We start from the raw sequence: 20,063 nt of genomic DNA on the forward strand, positions 1-20,063 counted from the left end.
TTTTTCAGATATGTATGATGTATACAAACAGCAAAGAACACTCTTTATCTTTAACAGATAAAAAATAAAAGCCCACTGAAGATGCTGCAACTGCAGAGAAACATGTTTGGGTTAAAAAAACAAAATTGTGTTTTGTTGAAGGCAGACCCTATCCAAAAACATACGTACTGTATTCTTCTATTTACAGTGCCCATGAAATTTATGATTTTACCTCAATAATTCATAAATTACTCATCATAAACATATGAAACTTTACACATCAGGTCATTGTTGACCTCCACTATTGAGACACTTCATAACATCAATAAGTTATGAAATATCTTATATTTAGAAGTAAAACTGCAACAAATGACGAACACTGTGTGATGGATCCGATATCAACTGAAAATAATGATGACACATGGAACTTGCCCCACCATATTGTGCTCTTAAAACTGAAAATTAACCTATTTTTTTGTTTCTGTGAACTGAAATGCAAGCATTACAATCATAAAGAACTAACACTTGTTCCCATTTCCTAAAGTTTGAAATTTGAGGATAAAATATAGCTTAACAGCTATCATTTACTTACCAGCCACAGGATGGATGCCAAACCTTACTTTCTTCCCCTTCTTCTTCAAAATTGACACCATCTCAGCCAATGGATATTGCGCCTTGGCCACACACAGACCATACCCTACAACAATAATTTTATCTCTCAGAAGGAAATTCGTTGCCACATTACAATGTATAGAAAATATACAGAAAATTGCCCTATGACTGTTACATCTTTTAAAGTCTACTTACCTGGTGTAATAATTATATTTTTCGCATTTTTGATCATGTCCACTGTACCGTCCACTGAAACCTCGCTATGTGTTCCTGTAATTTCTTTTGGTTTCCCAGATCCTGTTGATGATGTACCATATCCTCCAAGAATTACATTTGGTAGGGACCTGTTCATAGCCTGCAAAAAGGAAATTTCACTTTTTATCACGAGTATTGTGCTGGTTTCATAAAAAATGCATTTTCTTTGATGTACATCTCTCAGTAATCAGGCACTACACAGAACAACTGAACTTTTCACTAATCAGAAAGCTGAGGTCTCTAATGACAATGACCTTTCAGTTCTTTATCAGATGTGCAGGTTTTTATTATTGATTTTTTTCTTATATTACTATGTCTGATATTGCAACAAGGACTCTCAAATTGCTAAAAAAGAACTTCTATTAGAAATATTAAGAAGTAAGTTTACCCACAAGAATAAAAAATAATAATTACAATGGTTTTGTATCAAAAGAGAAATTCACTTGAGAAAACTAAAAAATTATGAAGGAGAATTGCTGTCCAATAGTTACTTTAAAAGAGGCAAAATTTCAGTACTGCCAATAAAAAAACAAAAAATTCTGTACATTTCTGATACCCTAGATTTCTGAATTAATTGTTCCTTACTCAGGCTGTAAGGAGGGGTAGTTTTGAGAAGGCAAAAGGAAGGTCTGGTCACTCAGACCCCAAAATGGAGGGACCTGATAGTTGTAAGGACAAAGGGAGACAATGAAGTTTGAGCTGTCTCTCTTTTCACACTCAGAACAGGTGTGTATCTCTCATCCTGGCATCTGAGTGACATGCCCTACCTTTTTGATCTTCCTCCACCTACCATTGTCACTTTCCAGTGGAAGGAACTATTTTTTTCCAAAAGCTAAGTTAGTGTCTGTACTTTTCTGTTGGTCTACCAACAGCAGTAAAATTTTGCTCCCTTAAACAAAGTACTGATCAGCAATTCTGTCCCATAACTTTATAGTTCCCTCAAGTGAATTTTCCTTTTGACGTACTGGAGTAGTCTGATTCACAGATGCCAAAGAAATGATGATGTGTTACTATGTGTGCATTAAATAATTATAAACAGATTGAAAATCATACCTTGCACATAATGTATGAAAGAATTGCACCTGAGGAGCCGATAAGAGCACCTACGATTGTCATGAGATTGTTATTAAGCATGAAGCCCTCAGCACACAATGCCCAGCCTGAATAGCTGTTGAGAACAGTGATGACAACAGGCATGTCTGCACCTGTTTGTAGGTAAAGTGAATGGAAAAAAGTAAGTAACATTTTATGTAATCTCAAATAATTGACACATTTATGACTCCAAAGGAAAAAAATAGAAATAACTTAAAATTCATACAGTTACAATCTACATAGTTTATTATTAGAAAAATTAGTGACAATCAATTTTATAAAAAGCTATAAAGGGCAAATTTCACCATTATTGCCAAGAGACAAATCTTGAATATTATGTACAATTTTCAGTAGCACTTTCTGATAGTATGTCAGGTACAGCTGCCATGTACAACATCTCTGCAGACAAAAAATGTGATCCCAGAAATAAGTTGCTAATGGATGAGAAAGAAAATACTCTACTTTGACTGACAGATCTTACACATTATGCTTCACGTCCAAATCAAAATAAGAGACATCTGGCAGACAACAGTTTCAGTACTTCAACAATTAGTCACAAGAAGAGCATTCTTCCCTTTGGAAAGCACTGTGCTAAAGACATCTTCAGTACACATTTTCAACTTACCAGTGTGCAGTGAAATTGTTTGTTATTCTGGGAGCAGCTCAATAAGTTCTACTATGTTAAATCCAGAAATGGGAAACATTTAAAGAAGCTGGTTATGAGCAGTCAAAACACAATTTGAAAGACCTTGAATGTTGAGTTGTAACCAGTTGGTTAAGTATGAAAAAATGCAGTTTAGGAACGTAGAAAGGCAAAGAAGACAAATAAAATGTATGTAAAGCTTTTGATAGATTTTTTTTCCTTTCCACTGAGTTTTTTCTTTAACCTTTCTTTCATCCCATATTTTACTTTGACAAAGACACTGTGATTCCTAATATTTGTGGTTCTGAAACTGTTCTATATTATGGAGCACCACTACGCAGTTCAAATGTTGACCTCAAAAGAAGACTAAATGGAAAAGTGGTAGAAAACACTGAAAGAGAATCACTGAACGGATATGGACATTTTTTGAAAGTGCCACACTGGTGGCCAAAGAAAAGTTCTGGGTGGAAACCACCTGGCAGATGTAAACGTAGCAAACCATGTCACTCTTGCAAAGATCACATCATTGAAATAATGGAGCATCACAGTGTACACGAAGAGGATGCCCTAAATAGAGAGGCTTGGCAGAAGATAACAAGAATATGGAAAAATATTTTAATTAGTTGGTCTTTGTAATCCTGTAATAATAATAATAATAATAATAATAATAATAATTTTAATTTTATCATAATGGATGACCACGCAAACTGTGAAATTTTTCGGAAACAGAATGTCATCTTAGCACTGTTTGGATAACTTTTCATCTTGTAATACTTCCATAATACAGCCTATATCAATGAATGCCCAGTTAATTATTATGACAACAGCTCCATAATTACAGAAAACAACAAACAAGGCTGAATTCACAGCAGTAAAGGTACTTAAAAACAATCAGTGTCAGAACAGTAAGTAAAAATCAGAAAAGTACACAAACTGCTCTGAAAATTTGAATGTTATATTTAAATGAAGTAAATAAAGGCATGTTGTCTGTACCCACCTCCAATTGCTGCTGTAAGCGTGACTCCCATAGTAGAAGACAGAGCAGTGGTTGCACCCAGCATGGCAAGGCCTGTGCTCATCGAAGGATCTGCAAAATACATTGCCATAGCTCCCAGATTGGCAGCTAGAAGACCAGAGTTCAGAGCATGTCTTCCTGGCAATAGTAGTGGTGCTGAATTCAGTAAGCCTTGAAGTTTGCCATAAGCCACTAGCGACCCTCTGAAAAGAAAACAGTTTTCCCTTGCATAGTCTGAAATAAATGCAACTTTCAGAAGTTTTCTTCTTTGTAAAAACCATGGTGATAATAAATGAATGCAGAATTTACATGAAAGTAATTAATACAATAGTTTTATACAAAGTAGAAGCGCAAACACTAAACCTAGATGTTACACACTTACTCAAAATCAAAGAATGCTTGCTCATTATACTCTTAACAATTATAATAATGTTGGCATTTCAGAATTTTATGAATGAGATTTCTTCCCCACTGAAAGTAAGAAAAATGGAATAACAAAAACAGATCTGTGTGATGTCCACTTTTCACATTTGACCAGCATGATTCCTGCATCTATATTTGGTAACTAGGCACACTCACACTCACACACACACACACACACACACACACACACACACACACACACACACGACGTACGACCATAGTATATCAAAGAGTAAAGATACATTGACCTAACACTGATTCTTTAAGATGTTTACTTATTGCAGATTTGTAAATAAATTACCACTAAGGTTCACCTCCATTCCATAATGTCACTTCCATTGTAACAGTGTATGCTGTTCCATGGAGCAGTTCACTTCTCTGACCCAGGAAATAATAACATGGAGTAACTGTCCAACCAGCAGGTATCCCAAACATGTAACAAAACTCCCATTGTTGTTCCGCCTTTGAGACAACCAGTGTCCATTGGGACCAGTGTTCATGCACAAATGACACAAATTTCAAACAGTTTAAAATTCTAAATGAGTTACTGAATGACCTCAGTTACCTGAGGCAGCAGTCATGTGAGTGTGAGTGTGAGTGTACGTGTGTGTGTGTGTGTGTGTGGTTTGTCTGTTTTTGACGAAGACCTTACTGGCCAAAAGCTTTATTTGTGACAGTCTTTTAGTTGTGCCTATCTGCAACTCAGCATCTCCGCTATATGGTGAGTAGCAACTTTCCGTTTCATAATATTGTTAACTAACACCAAATACATTTACACAGTTGGTCATCATTTTTGGCCAAGCAGATGTAGGGTAGCACATGGCTTTACAAAAAGTGATAGTTAACCACACAATACATAAGATCACAACAAAAAGAATGTATTGAAATCTACATCCATATTCTACAAACCACTATGGACCATTTGTAAGAGGGAACTTTTCATTGTAGCATTCCAGTTATGTAGAAGCATGAGAAGAATTGACTACATAAAATGTGTCTGTGCATGCTGTAATTAGTCAAATCTTGACTTTCTGGTCTAAATATGAGTGATACGAGGGCTATGCCGAAAGTTTTTAGCAGCCCGTAAACCGTAAGGCGGAGGACAATGGGGTTGTTTTCATTCGAAAGAGCGATGTTTTTTGACCTCGGGACCTGCGCACACAGCCCCTGGCTAGCAGTGATCCCCCCACAGCGCAGTAAGAAAGCACAGGCAGTGCTGAGTGAGAGACGGTGCAGGATGGAGCTGTCGCGCTTCGACTTTCGCGCCATGATTTTTTACGATTATAAAAAGGGTTTAAGTCCCGAAGACTGCCATTCTTCTTTGCTGCACGTTTTTGGTGAAGTTTCCCCTTCTAGCACCACAGTTGGAAATTGGTTTCGCGAGTTTTGGAGGCGTCAGCAGTCAATTGAAGATGAACCTTGTCCCGGTCGCCCAGCAACAGCTGTGACTCCTGAAAACATTGATGCTGTGAGGAAAATGATCAAAGAAGATCCACATCTTACATTTTGCGACATTGAAGGGGCCCTAAATATTGGATCAACAGCAGCACAGACCATCATTCATAGTCACTTAGGCCTTACTAAGAGATGTGCCCACTGGGTGCCACATTCCCTGACAGTAAGCCTAAAGGAGGTGAGAGTGGACTGGTGTCGTTTCATGCTCGAAAAATTCAATGGAGGGAAGTCCCCAGACACCTACAATATCGTCACAGGTGATGAAACTTGGGTCTACCATTATGACCTTAAACGAAGAGACAGCATTCTGTGTGGTGCTTGCCAGGGGAGGAACCACGCACAAAAGTTCGACGAAGTCGGAGCTCTGGAAAAAAGATGGTGGCAAGTTTTTTCACAAAGATCGGGCATCTCACCTCTGTGACCTCGGACACACGTCGTACAGTCAATGTTGAATGGTATGTGAACGATAGTCTTCCAAAAGTCATCGCCACATGGAAGTCACAGCATCCAAAGTCCAAGAGTGGGCACCTTCTGCTGCATCACGACAATGCATCTGCGCACAGGGCAGCCAGAACGATGGACTTTCTGGAGAAGGAAAAAGTGCGAGTGTTACCCCATCCCCCCTATTCACCTGACCTGCCCCCCCTGTCACTTCTTTCTGTTCCCTAAGACTAAGGAAAAAATTCGAGGGCAGCGGTTTTCATCAGATGAAGAGGCCATTGCAGCGTACGAGACTGCACTAAGTGACATCCCAAAAGAAGCTTGGACTGACACATTTTCTAAGTGGTTTCAGAGAATGGAAAAATGTATACATGCTAATGGAGAGTATTTTGAAAAGTTGTAAACGTTTTTTTGCAAGTAAATTTTTTTCACACATTCTGCTAAAAACTTTTGGCATAGCCCTCGTATGTAGTGAAATGCAGTATATCCCCAACGTCTTCACTTAGTAATGGTTGCTGAAACTTTTGGAAATAGGTTTTGCAGAATAGTTGGTATGTTTCTTCAAGTGATGCCAGTTCAGGATTTCCAGCATTTCAGAGGGACTCCCCCATGAGTCAAATAAACCTTTCATCATTGGTGATGCCATTCTTTGTATACATTCAACATCCCTTGTTAGTCATATCTGGTATGCATCCCACAGACTTGAGTAATATTCTATTTTGATCATATAAGTGTTTTATACTGGTTATATTTTCCCAGCATCCAAGCAATAAACCTAATTTAGCCATCTGCCTTACCTACTATTGAACCTAATTAATTCATTTCATTTCATACCCCCAACAATTGTTACATCTAGATTTATGAATGAGTTGGCTAATTTCAACTGTAATTAATTGACATAGTCATAGGAAACTACATTTCTCCATTTTGTGAAGTGCAGTTTTTTTTTTCATTTCTGAACTTTTAAAGCAAATTGCCTACCTTTTATGTCATTTTGAAATCTTATCAAATTTTATCTGGATACCTGTGAGGTTTTTATGGAATAGTTATACATAAGAAGATAAATGCATCATCTGCAAAAGTGGTTAGTTGTTATTAATACTGTCTGCCATATCATTAATATACAACATGAATAGTAACGGTCATGACACACATTCCTAGGCATACCTAATGTTGCTTCTACATCTGTCAATGACTACCCATCTGGGAAAATATGCTGCGATCTTGCTAAACAAGAAATCCTCAATCCAGTCATAAATTTTGTTTGATGATCCTTTATGAATGTACTTTCATTAATAACCACTGACACTGAACTGAATCAAGTGGTTTCTGAAAGTGAGAAATACTGCAACTACCTGCTTGCCTTTACCCATGGCTTTCAAGGCATCATGTTAGAAAAATATGAGTTGCCCTTTGTATGACCAATGTTTTCTGTACCCTTGCTGCTCAGCATGGAGGAAGTCATTCCATTCAAGTTATTTCATTACATTTCAGCTCAGACTATTAGATATTTCTTGTAATGCAACAACTTACATTTATCTTTACTGCTAATAACAAATGCAATGCCACGTAAAATGAGTTATCTGCAGCAACAATTTCAGTTAAATCCTAAGAAGTATTTTAATTTATTTTATAAAACAAATAATCTGAAACAGGAAACACGGAAAGCTGTAGTTTATGATACTTACTAAAAATTTCATACTTACGTGAAGGTGACACCACCAATATAAGTGCCAAGAAATATTGCAGTCTTCACGACATTAGCTGCTGGGTCAATTCCAAAAGTTGGGAAATCATGAATGTAGGTAGCAAAACATGTAAGCACAGCTGCCAGACCCACAAGGCTGAAAGAAATGAATGATATTTTATCAAAATATATTCTGCTTGATTTGACATTAAGTTATCACCCCAAAGACTTATTTAATACACACAACCACAAATTGTACAGGATGTCCCAGGAGGAATGGTCAATATTCAGTGATTTGACAGGAATGCTCATCTGAAGAAAAAATCATCATGTGGACATATGCCTTATTCCGAATGGTTTCACATATAGAACACATTTAATATACACTTTTTTGGTGTGTGTGTGTGTGTGTGTGTGTGTGTGTTGTGGTGTGGTGTGGTGTGGTGTGGTGTGTGTTGTTTTGTTTTCTTTTCTGAAGAAGGCTTTAGTCAGAAGCTCAAATGTAACAGTCCTTTCATTCATGTCCATCTGCAACTCAACGTGTTGTCTTTACAGTGAGTAGCAATTTATCCTTTTCACAACATTGATAAGTAGTAAGTAAGAATTTTTAATGTGGATGTGCCATTCGATGCAACTTACTTCGGAATAATGTCTCAACCAGCACTGCAGCTCTATTGGCATAATGGATTGTATTGCATGAAGTGGGTGAGGAGAGAAAGGTGGCAGGAAGAGTGGCTGATGGCCGACTGAGAAGAGGAATTAGAACAGAGAAAGAGGGATAATATTATAGGGTATGGTGTGTTTGTAGGAGTGAAGTGAGGGGCATGGGGATATGAGTGGAGGTAGCTGTAGGTCGGGAGAGAGTCAAAACTGTCAGTTTTTCTGCACAGTTCAGTGGTCTGATAGACTGTTAACATAAGATAACCCTAAGCTGAAATCTCTTTTATACAGATTTGTACAATTATTGAAGTCTGAAATATGCCATGTAAAACTGTGATTGGCAAAGAAGATATTGTGGGAGATCAACATGTTAAGCAAATTATCATTCCTGAATGTCTTTTTTCTCACATCAGAATTGTAAGCACCAAAAACTAAAATCTTGTATTATCCCCTTAATGTTGCCTGGGTCTGCAGTAGCTTGTAACTAAATTAAAACATGGTGGCACATACATTTTTATATCTTCTTGTAATAATCCAAAGTGTATTAACAGAAAAAATTGTTCTGTTTCCTTTCAGCAGAATAGCAAGTTCAGCAGCTTTAGATTTCAAAAACTTGATATTAAGGCACTGAAATAAAATTAAGTTTCCATCACACGTGGGGAGATGTACATTATTCTGGGGTAATGTGGAGGCATGTGGAATTAAAAGCACGGCACTAAGACTTAATTTTGGTTTTGTTGGTTTACCTTGTGGCAACTTCACACATGTTGTTACAACTTTACACATGTTTTTATGAATTGTCTATGTATTGGCGAAGTCAAGATTTGTTATACATAACTATTAGAGCTGTACAGATCGATATCCCTGAGACCAAAATTCTGAAACACTGTAGGAGTTGCTAAAAAGTAACAGAATATCCTTCCCTCTTTCCTGATGAGGCAACAGTTTGTTGCGAAAGCTTGAATTTTGTGTGTATGTTTGTGTTTGTTTGTGTGTCTATCGACCTGCCAGCGCTTTCGTTTGGTAAGTCACATCATCTTTGTTTTTAGATATAGAATATCTTGTTTTGTAGATCTGGAGTTTTCAATTTCTTGCCTAATGTGTAGCAGAAATATGTTACAAATTTTCCACCAGACCATAAACTCCATTCTAAACCCAAAATTTGGGATGCACAGTATAACCTCTTCAGTCCTGTGTTTCAACTTTGGCAAACTGTTAGTTACTGCCGGGATGTAGACACAATTTTCTATAAGCTACAAAGGAAAAAATCACATGGTGTGAGGTCAGGTGAATGTGGAGAACTCCATCGTATGGACCATTATGACCAATCCAACAGTCAGGGACTTCAACATTCAATCACTCTCATACAAAGAGACGCCAATGGGGAGGGGCTCCATTTGCTTGCTAGATAAAAGTTTTCAGATTCACCATCTAACTGGCAAAAGAGCCATTCTTGCAACCATCCCTCTTACAGTAGCTTCATTGGAAAAAATGGTCCATACACTTCCTGTTGGGACACAGTGCAGAAAACTTTTAATTTTAGGGAATCTATTCAATACTGTACAAGTTCATGAGGATATTCTGACCCCAAATAAGAACATTATGGGTATTTACCTTCTCAATTAGATGGAAAGTTGCCTCATCACTTGCCAACAGTAACCAATATGGATCCAAGGGTAAACGTTTTCTTTAAGCTTTCCATTTTGTCAACTTAAGTTGTAGACTTGCTTTCTGAACAGACTTCTTAGGACTATGGAGGTCACATAAACTCTGGCATGGTCCAACATATTCTTCAGACACTTTTGGTCATCTCATGCCTTCACCTTTACACACATCTGGTTTTTCTTCAAATTGTTGATGATGATGATGATGGTGATGGTGATTTGAGGTGAGGGGCGCTCAACACCGTGGTCATCAGTGTCCTGACGAAAAGATAGCATGCTAAACTCATGGGTGGGGACAAAGGCTGTCCCCATAGGCAGAGCAGTTTATAGGGATGCGCCCTGACATTTCACAAAATTTCACCACTCTTGTAACACTGGAATCAGTATCTGCGAGGATGGTGGGCAGACCTCCATGAAGACAGAGGGCTGCCCTAATATCAGTATATAGGACACACATTGACAAAATATGTTGAACTGAAAGTGGCACACCACAAACTTTACAAAGTGGTGGATCCTCTCCTCCAGAGGAGGAACCCATGTGTCAAAGGGCTATGTCCAATGCGCAGTTTGGTAACCAGAACCTCCTTCCAATGGTGAGGCTGACATGAAGTCCACCAAGTCTTTGTGGTCAATTTGAGCAACCACAGTTTGTTTTCTGTCTCCTGCAACCATTCAGTCTCCCACTGACGCATGATGCATCTGTCAGAAAATGAGATGATGGTGTTCAATGAGATGGGACATTGATGGACAGCACCATCCCAACATGCTTCCTTGGCGGCTTTGTCCCCATGTCGTTGCCCTGGATCCTGATGTTGCCAGGTATACAGCAAAAGATCACCTCCTTGCCATGGGTTTGGAGCCACTGTAAGGAGTCATGGATGAGCTGAATTAGCTGGTCTACTGGACACATTTGGTGAAGTGCTTGCAGTGCACTAAGCAAGTCTGAACAAACAAGAAACCTTGTTCAGTCGTGTCTGTGAATTCTGGACAGAATTTACAGACTCTTTAAAAACCCTGTCAGGGAAAACAGCAGAACAATGGAGGACATTCTCTTGCTGGGATCCATCTGCATAAACAACAATGAAACAGTGGGACATACTTAAAATGGACGATAACAAAGTTGTAAAAACATAAGCTGGCGTACAAGTTTTCTTGTACTGTGTCAAGATTAAAATCACTTTGGGTCTCTGAAGAGACCAAGGCAGCAAAGCACTCCATCCCTGGTTGTGAATTTTGATGCTTGATAGATCCAGATCCTTCAGAGGGTCTGTAGCACATATCCCAAATGGCTTGGTTTCATGGGGCCGATTCCTGAACAGCCGTTCAAAGGTGGGTTGGACCACTAAACTAAATGTCAATGACCTAGGTGACCCTGAGATTTTCAGCACCTGTCGAGCCAAAAGGAGATGTCACCGAATCCAGAGTAGTCGTTCACCAGCCTTTGCACACACACTCTGAACTGGGCTGGTCTAAAAGGCTCCAGTCAATATCCAAATGCTCTCATGGTGGAGAGCATGTAACATCTTGAGGTAGGAAGGACAGGCTGATCCATAGACCATGGTGGCATAATCTAAATGTGATCAAACAAATGCCCTATAAAACTGCAGGAGGCAGCACCTGTCAGCTACCCACGTTTTTCTGCTACGGCATTTCAAAATATTCAATAACTAGAAGCCCTTTGTTGGTAGGTCTTTCAGTTGTGGGAGTCAAGTTAATTTCAAGTCAAATAATAAACCCCAAAAAGCACATAGTGCCTTGTAAACATAAAATACTGTTCCCCACTGTGAGCATTGGTTGGTTAAAACCACGACGAACATGGTTAAAATTGACACATGTAGTCTTCTTGCGTGAGAACCGAAAACCAGTTGTCCTGGCCCAGGTTTCCAGCCTCCTAATGGTCAGCAGTAGCTGCCTCATCATCATTATAAGATCAGAGGAAGAGCACAAGATGGCAAAGTCATCCACAAACAAAGAGCATTTGACAGGGCTCCTGACTGTGAAGCAAATGCCATTGATAGTGATGACAAACAATGTGACACTGAGGACACTGCCTTGGGAGAACTTTTGTGGCAACTGCTTGCATGTCCATGGAAGAGGGACAGAAGAGGAGTGGCATCAGTCATGAATGAAGACAGCCATTCCACTTTAAGCCCTGTCTTCAGTAGTATCACCTGTATGGGTGGTAACCCTGTAATGTAGATGTGTCGGTGACTAAGATGCATTTCACGTAAGCAGATGCAGAACAGTTTCTCCAGGACCAGGAGCTCTAATTCTTCCAAACGTGAACGATATCCATTTAAATTCTACTCCAATACAGAAAACCCTGTGGAAGTCGTCGTTTAGCGATGGTTGCTCTTTCCTTTCTCCCTTGGAGGCGGTGATTTACCGGGGAGGTCAGGGGGAACATTAGCTAGTTCCCAGCTTTCCAGTTCCTCAATTGGAAGTCCATATCCTCCTAAGCATAGTCCCCACCAGAGAGGGAGAGAGCTCACTGATCTGAAGGTTTAACTACCACTTTCTTCTACTTGGAACTATTTTTTGAAGGACGTTTTTCTTTACTGAAGGGAAGAGGTGGTTGCCTGGATTGCGGGGATGGCTTAGTTGGCTTCTGATGGTGGGTAGTGGTTCATGGCTTAGGTGGTAAGCCCATTGTTGATGGCTTCCCAACGATTTCAGTTGCAAGTGGAGCATTTCCCGCACAGGCACAATGACAAACGCATGTGCTTGCACTTGAATCTGTGGTCTTGAGTTTGTGTGGAGGCATCACACTTGGCAATTGGCATCTTAAGGGCTGATACAAAAGAAGTTGTGAAAACCAGAGGTTGCATAGCATTGGAAGTATGTTTTAGTTTCACCATAGGGTATGCGTCTCTTTCAACTCCTGAATTTTCCTTTCCTCATTGCAAACCTCACACTTCCTGCTCCACACTGGATGATCCCCAGAGCAGTTCACACATTTCAGAGGAAGTGTACAAGAATTGCCTTGTTCATGAGCTGAGCCTCCACAATTGCCACATGTAGCCCTCCCATTACATCCCATAGTGGAATGGCCAAATCGTTGACATTTGTAGCATCACATTGGGTTAGGAACAAATGAGTGAACCTTAAGATGAATATACCCTGCAAGGATATGTTCAGGTAATTCCGAAGTACTAAACTTAGAATAAATGTTGCTGATTTTCCCAATTTGCCATTGACTCTCCTCATACAGTTCTGCACTTCCATGATGCCCATATTTTTCTGTTCTTCAAGTAAACTTTGCGGCGTCCACCTCCATTATATTAGAGCAGGTAACTGTGGTGTCACCGCCAGACACCACACTTGCTAGGTGGTAGCCTTTAAATCGACCGCGGTCCATTAGTATACGCCAGACCCGCGTGTCGCCACTGTCAGTGATTGCAGACCGAGCGCCACCACACGGCAGGTCTAGAGAGACTTTCTAGCACTCGCCCCAGTTGTACAGCCGACGTTAATAGCAATGGTTCACTGACAAATACGCTCTCATTTGCCGAGACGATAGTTAGCATAGCCTTCAGCTACGTCATTTGCTATGACCTAGCAAGGCGCCATTATCAATAGATATTTAACTTGTGATGCCTGTACTGTCAGACCGATGTACACCACTTATGGATTAAAGTTAAGTATTACATCAACTACGTACTTTAATTGCTACTAAAAATTCCCTTAACTGTTCCAGACCTCACGCCAGTCTGCGTGAGCTAAGCGCGTGCCTTTCGGCTTCCTCTCATAGTGACTTGGCTGTCTTGCCAAGTCACAACAGTAACCACACCCATACTGAAGTTAATATGCAACTCCGACACAACTCGGTGGTCATCTACGGCCTTACATCCCAGGAGCTTAGATATTTGGGTTGAATTAGCAGTTTTAACTATAAATGTTCCATTACAAAGTTGTTTGACACTTTTTAGAGACTCAGCAATACCTCCCAATGCCTTGTGAATGCAGAAAGGGGAGACCTTCTCAAAGGTGCTTGATTATAGTGGAAGTGTTACGGCACACTAATGCTCTGTTACTATGATTCTGAGACTTCTTTTCAAGAGGGCTGACCAACCAAGCTCTCTCTGATGAGTGGGTGTAGGTACTACCTGATGGTACACTCATCCTGTAAGGAGCAGTAGTTTGATGAGACCATTCCATAGGGATCCCGCAAGATGCTGGGGAAACAACCATCGACCCAGGCAGAGCCCGGCATGCCTTAGCAAGCCTTATGCAACTGGGGGGTGGCAGGTGTCCCAGAGGTTGCCAACTAGAGACTGTTTTACCTCAACAGCCATTCACCTCATCAGCATGTAGCACACCTTGAGGTTGAGGTTTTTTTTTTATGGAGGTGTGTACCTTGCTCGTGGTCCAGGCAGTGAAGCCAAGACCCCCCATTATCCATAACACACAACATTCCACTGCTGCACTGCACAATGGTCACTGGAGCATGCCCAGAGCTTACAGTGACAGAGGGCTGGCAGGGCTTACCAGTCCCCGGCTCAGGAACCCCAGGGTCACAAGCCCGTACTCAGCAAATGAATGCTGAGCCGCTGAGGGGGTTTCAAATTGAGTATACCATCAGCAGATGTTCTTGCCACATGGGAGATCACACTTAGACTTTAAACGGAATGCACTTTGAACTGAAATTACAGATTCATTCTTAGCAAACTGCAGAACACAAAACACTTTATGCTCAGGAGTAATCATTTTGCACATGTTGCAATGGCAAAACAACAAAGCAATACTCACATAAGCACTCATCTAAATCTGTTTGAATTGCTCTTTTATTGTGAGCTGAACCAAAAGTACAATGCTTACAGCTGATACTACTAAAATTTATAACTGGGGTATCTTCCATGGACACCCTGTATTTTGTTTGCTATGTCATGGTACACAACTCTATTAACAAATTTCAGGAAGGCAAGAAACAAAGCATTAATTTAGGACCCACTAAGTCACCACACCTGCATTTCCAGGTAGCCCTAGTTGTTCGATGTGTACCATGTTTCAGCAGTGAATGTTTTAGTTTCATCAAGTGCTATAAGGACGACAAACAAATTGTGTCAATATTATTTCAAACGAAACAGGTGCCCTTCACACTTAGAATTTTTGTCAATGACATGACATATGACATACGTAAATCCAGCAATGACTAATCATTGTTATGAGTGTAATTTTGATGTGATGATTAACAGTATCACATTCCAGCTCATATTCATAATTTATATCTTTACATGTCTTTCCTGATCTCTTGAATGAAGCTGTTAAAGTATGAAATAGTTGGAAAAGGCACAACACCATTCTCACCTGTGAAAAGCTGCAACCAACTGAGGTAAATCTGTAATCTCAATCTTCTTAGCAATTGTTGTACCAATAGCTCCTCCAACCGCCATAGCTGCTGCCATCTGAGTGAGCACTTCTGTGTTTGGTGCCATTTGTCCCAGTGTTGCTGCAATACCTCCACTTACACCAATCTGAAAAGTTATTCACAGTTCCACCCCATTTTCAATTTAACCCAGATAAACTTAAAGAACAAAATTTATCAGCATATCAAAATGAAAGAAAGTTGTAGAAAATTAAAATACCACACCAATGAATTAACACCAATAAGTCAGTAATATATAAGATGGCAAGATATACATAAAGATGCTCATGTATGCCAACTTGTGCTATGAACTCAAAAAAACCTGAACAGCAATCAAATTTCCAATGTTGATAATGTGCATAGATGAACAGGTCAGAAATGACCTGAAAACTAAATCAGTTAATGCAATAGAAATCTGACTACTTAAAAGCAATTTTTGAGAATTTCAGGATTGTATTATAGCAGAAGTTTGTGGCGACTCAACCATCAATTGCCTTAGCAAACTCTTTGATCAACAGGGCAGAGCTCCTCTACAGTATTATCTTTGACTGGCAGTTCACTCTGAATAACAGCTGTATGTGCAAGCACTCTCCTGTGTACTGCACTTTTGGCAAATTAAGTGTAATTACCTGCACTTGTTGCTTACCCTATTCACTACGAGTGTCCCTACCTGGATCCTCTCCGCGTTGAGTTACCTTGCAACAAATGTCAGCACCTACTGCAGATTGCTCAACATACTTATCCTATATGCCCACAATGGAGCCATCACACATTTCAAGTTCTGATGAACTCACTGAGTAAAGAAGTGACTTTCCTATTGTTTCATTTAGTGCTACAAATCTGCAAGAATGATCTATGTTTCCCACTGTGACGTTCGCCTGCTTTATTTCTTCGTTGATAGTCCTCGGTGTCAACGTACTGCATTGTTATACAGGCCGAAAAATAGGGGGTGGAAGTTCAACATTGACTGCTGTAAATGATCTAGCCAACAGTTGCACAGTTGCATTTCACAGTTCTTTACATTCACTGTTCACAACCCCCAATATTACACATTTATATGGCCAGTTCACTTTTGGTAAATGATAATCCTCATTAATAGCTTGCAGGCAAACATCAGCATACTGCTAAAATAGTTTGCTACTGAACATCTATGAGAAGTAAATACCTAACCACACAGTTCACAGTTCTTGAAGAATAGTAAGGTATGCGTGACACTATTTCTCAAACAAACTGAACAGACACTGTCATTGTTTTAACACATGGCCTATTTGTGGTACACTAATTTCACTGTTAACACATTATTATTCCTCTAACTGAAACAGACTTCCCATCTGAAAATCAGTCACGGACTGACTGTCTCGGGACCAGAAGTCGGGCCTTTATACATCCTCACAATAATAGGTACTGAAACTACACATTGTTCAATGTTTAAGTTACAGAAACTACAATTAAAATACATCTCATTCAGTTAACTGAATCTATCGAAAAATTCCTTCTTTTTAACAGTTACTTGTATCACAAAAGTTATGCTGAATTATTTGTTTAAATAATAAAATTAACAGATACAGTTACGCAATCAATGCTTTTAACAAATCTGGTAATTATTTTGGAATCAAATAATATGTTTTTGAATAGAGCCAAATAAATACTTTAAGAATCCTAGTAGTTCTTCTTCCAATTGTTTATAATTAGTACAGAATTTGTATTTGTTTATAAGTCAACAATAGCTTTCAAGTCACAAAACAATTATTGATTTCACCATATAACAAAATATATTAACTAGGAATAGTCAAAATAAATTAGGAAATCAATTACTTTCAAAAAACTAGGCACAGAATTAGTTCTGGTGTTATATTTCTTGAGACCGAGGGCTAATCTTTCTCTGTCATGGAAATTCAGATTATACTCAAGTATGTTAAAGGTAATTAGGCAAAAATGAAATTAAATGAATTTAAGGGAGTAGATGGCAAAACAAGAAAGGAAGTAAAGAGATCCCAGCTTGCTTTGTCACATCATGAGGTATGAAAGTGATGCTTCCTGTGTTGTACTGTTGGTATCAGCAATGACCACTGACATGAACAATTTGTAATGACTGTCGACCTTCTGGGTAGTTTTGGTAATAAGTGTAACATATTTTCAAACCAACAAGACACTATTCATCAGTGTGTTGCAGACAGACATACTGGGAAGGCATCCGAGTTTATCACACCAGCCATGTCAGGAACATTTCTGCTGAACCTATTCATGACATCATGTAGAGCCCAGCCACCCGGGCCATGTGATAAACCTCTTGTGGGATTTTCTTCCACACTGTATTTCGACCAGGTGACCTCATCTTCCATGGCTCTGCTCTCCAACTTCCCATGCCACCACATCCTTGCCAAAATTTCTGTGCAACTCTTATTGACTGGGAATTCATCCCAAACTACCAACCTTTTGCACAGAGCAACTGGCAACATGGTTCCTTGATGTTGAGTGTATTCAGCACAGCTACAGTATTTTTGACAACTGCTCCAAGTTCATCACACTACTGAGACATATAGGCAAGTATGCTGACACCATTAGTGACATCATTCAGACACCACCAACTACAGATAAATAGGGCAGGCAAAGGCAGCATTGCTTCACCAGTTAGCAAGGACATCGAAGTAAAAAAGTACACTCACAAAGAATGACTAGGCACCGTGACACTTTCTCAGATTTGGAGGTGCCTATCAATATTAACTGACTCAACCCTAATGCCAGACCATGCACTTTGGACACTGGATCATCAAGTTACCATCACAGTTAAGATGGCCATGATCTCACATGAGAAAGAAATGACAGAACAAAATTCATTTTTGGCTGATAGGCTTCTAGCTGTGTTTCAACACCAACAATACATGGATTTCTCAGACATCAATTACCACCTTGAACCCAGCCAGGGATCACACCATGATAGCAACTACAGGCTGCTGAGCCACCCCAAGTGCTGCCGAGAATAACATCACTCACAATCGCTGCGAGAGTGGCGACATTGAGTCATTCCAAAGAAACACACCCCTGGTCCACATCAGCAAATTTGTTCTGGAAACATCCATGGCTGTCAACGATATTCTGCACCCAGGCAGGCAGACTCAGTCACACCTCTATTGATTCCAAGCATGCTTCACGTCACAGTTATAGGAACTGCTTCTCAAACTTTGGACCTCAGACTGAAGGACATTTTCCCATAGCACTTTTTATTCAGCAACATCAGAGAGCTTGTACTGGGAGCAGATTTCCTTCAACATATCTTTCTTCTGATTTGGCACAGGGACCTCTCCCACACGTAGCAGCAGAAAACCTGTTACTGGTGCGATTGATGGACCACCACCACACACACAACTGCCTTCACAGATACCAAACCACAGCCACCTAATCTCATCAAAATACATGATAACCTGAGTTGGAGCTGGAATTATGGCAGATAACCCAGTACCAAGAAGATGTCAGATGAAAGCTGCTCATCTTATGTGAAGGGAACTGTGACCTGTGCCCAAAATTCATTCAGATCTAGATAATCTTAATGCTATGCAATCTAACTTGCAACACTGCACATGCAAGCAGCCACATCTTTCCAATACTGCCACCATAAACAGTTCACCGGGTGCCGAGGCACCCATGCACACATGCACACACACTCCGTCGGGACAGTAACAGCTTCAGTACAGTGCCTCTTCCTCATGGTACCGCCTCAGGACTATCATCAGACAGACCAATAGTCCCTGGGCTTCACCCATCTATCTCATCCCAAAAAAGGATGGCACGTATACAATTTGCAGCAGTTACTGAGTTATAGACACCCTTATGATTATGGACAGCTATCCAATCCCAAACACTCGGAACTTCACCAATACCATAGCAGGCGCTTCTGTGTTCATTGTTTCAGATTGTAAAAATGTTTACTTGCAAATTCTTTGGACAAGGAGGACACATCCAAGACAGCACTATCATTCCATTTGGACTTTTCTTTAAGTATCCTACAGCCCACAAAAAGCAGCACAGATTTGGCAGAGTTATAGACAACAGTCTTTTTCAAGTTCACCTTCAGTTACACATACCTCTGTGATATCTTCGTCTGTTCACTACCCCATATGAACATAAGCAGCAGCTCACATTTCTTTTCAATACACTGCAATATTTTGGCATTGTGATCAGTGGTGACAAGTGTCAGCTGGAGAAACCTCAAGTTACCTTCCTTGGCCATTCTGTTTTGGTGACGGCATACAGCCTACTACACAATGTACGGAATTCATCTGCCACATCTCACAACCACAAAATTACCACAAATTATGCCACTTTCTCAGAATGGTAAACTTTTACTGTTGGCACTTACCTCACGCAATTGCCATATAGGTCCCATTAACAAATGCTCCAGTGGGCAGCACACATCCAGCAGCAAGACCTTGTAAGGACTCCACACATATAGTAAGAATTTGACCAGATTGATTGACTGATTAACTGAGAGAGTTTATGGGATGAAACGGCGATGTCATCAGTCCTGCGATTCCATAGTAACTCCCAGAAGACAGAGGGTCCACCAAAAATTGACGGATCCAGTCAGGGTAGTCAAATTATAAAATAAGAAAGTTAAAACACATGCAGTAAAAGGCATAATGGGTGACTGGGGAAAAAATGGTGGTCTTAACATGGGGGAGTGGTCATGGGGTCCCAGACCAAGAAGACGTGAAGAGAGGTTCCAAACACAACCACCCTGCCCCTGCACCAGGAGTAAAGCAAAGCCTTATATC

At 40.0% G+C, this 20,063-nt stretch overlaps 1 protein-coding gene across 5 annotated transcripts in view; it reads right to left on the minus strand.

Moving 5' to 3' along the window:
• Nucleotides 1-20,063, minus strand: part of LOC126235925 (NAD(P) transhydrogenase, mitochondrial-like) — a 227,995-nt gene that overhangs the window by 13,655 nt on the left and 194,277 nt on the right. For all 5 annotated transcript variants that reach the window (XM_049944884.1, XM_049944885.1, XM_049944883.1 and 2 more), the window contains exons 12-17: nt 15,234-15,400; nt 7,622-7,759; nt 3,579-3,799; nt 1,900-2,051; nt 787-946; nt 572-676 (exon numbers count right to left, since the gene is read on the minus strand). In XM_049944884.1, coding sequence (XP_049800841.1) covers nt 572-676; nt 787-946; nt 1,900-2,051; nt 3,579-3,799; nt 7,622-7,759; nt 15,234-15,400 — 943 coding nt within the window. The remainder of the gene's footprint in view (nt 1-571; nt 677-786; nt 947-1,899; nt 2,052-3,578; nt 3,800-7,621; nt 7,760-15,233; nt 15,401-20,063) is intronic.

Source organism: Schistocerca nitens, chromosome 2, assembly GCF_023898315.1.
Source record: "Schistocerca nitens isolate TAMUIC-IGC-003100 chromosome 2, iqSchNite1.1, whole genome shotgun sequence".
In the NCBI taxonomy this organism is placed as follows: domain Eukaryota; kingdom Metazoa; phylum Arthropoda; class Insecta; order Orthoptera; family Acrididae; genus Schistocerca; species Schistocerca nitens.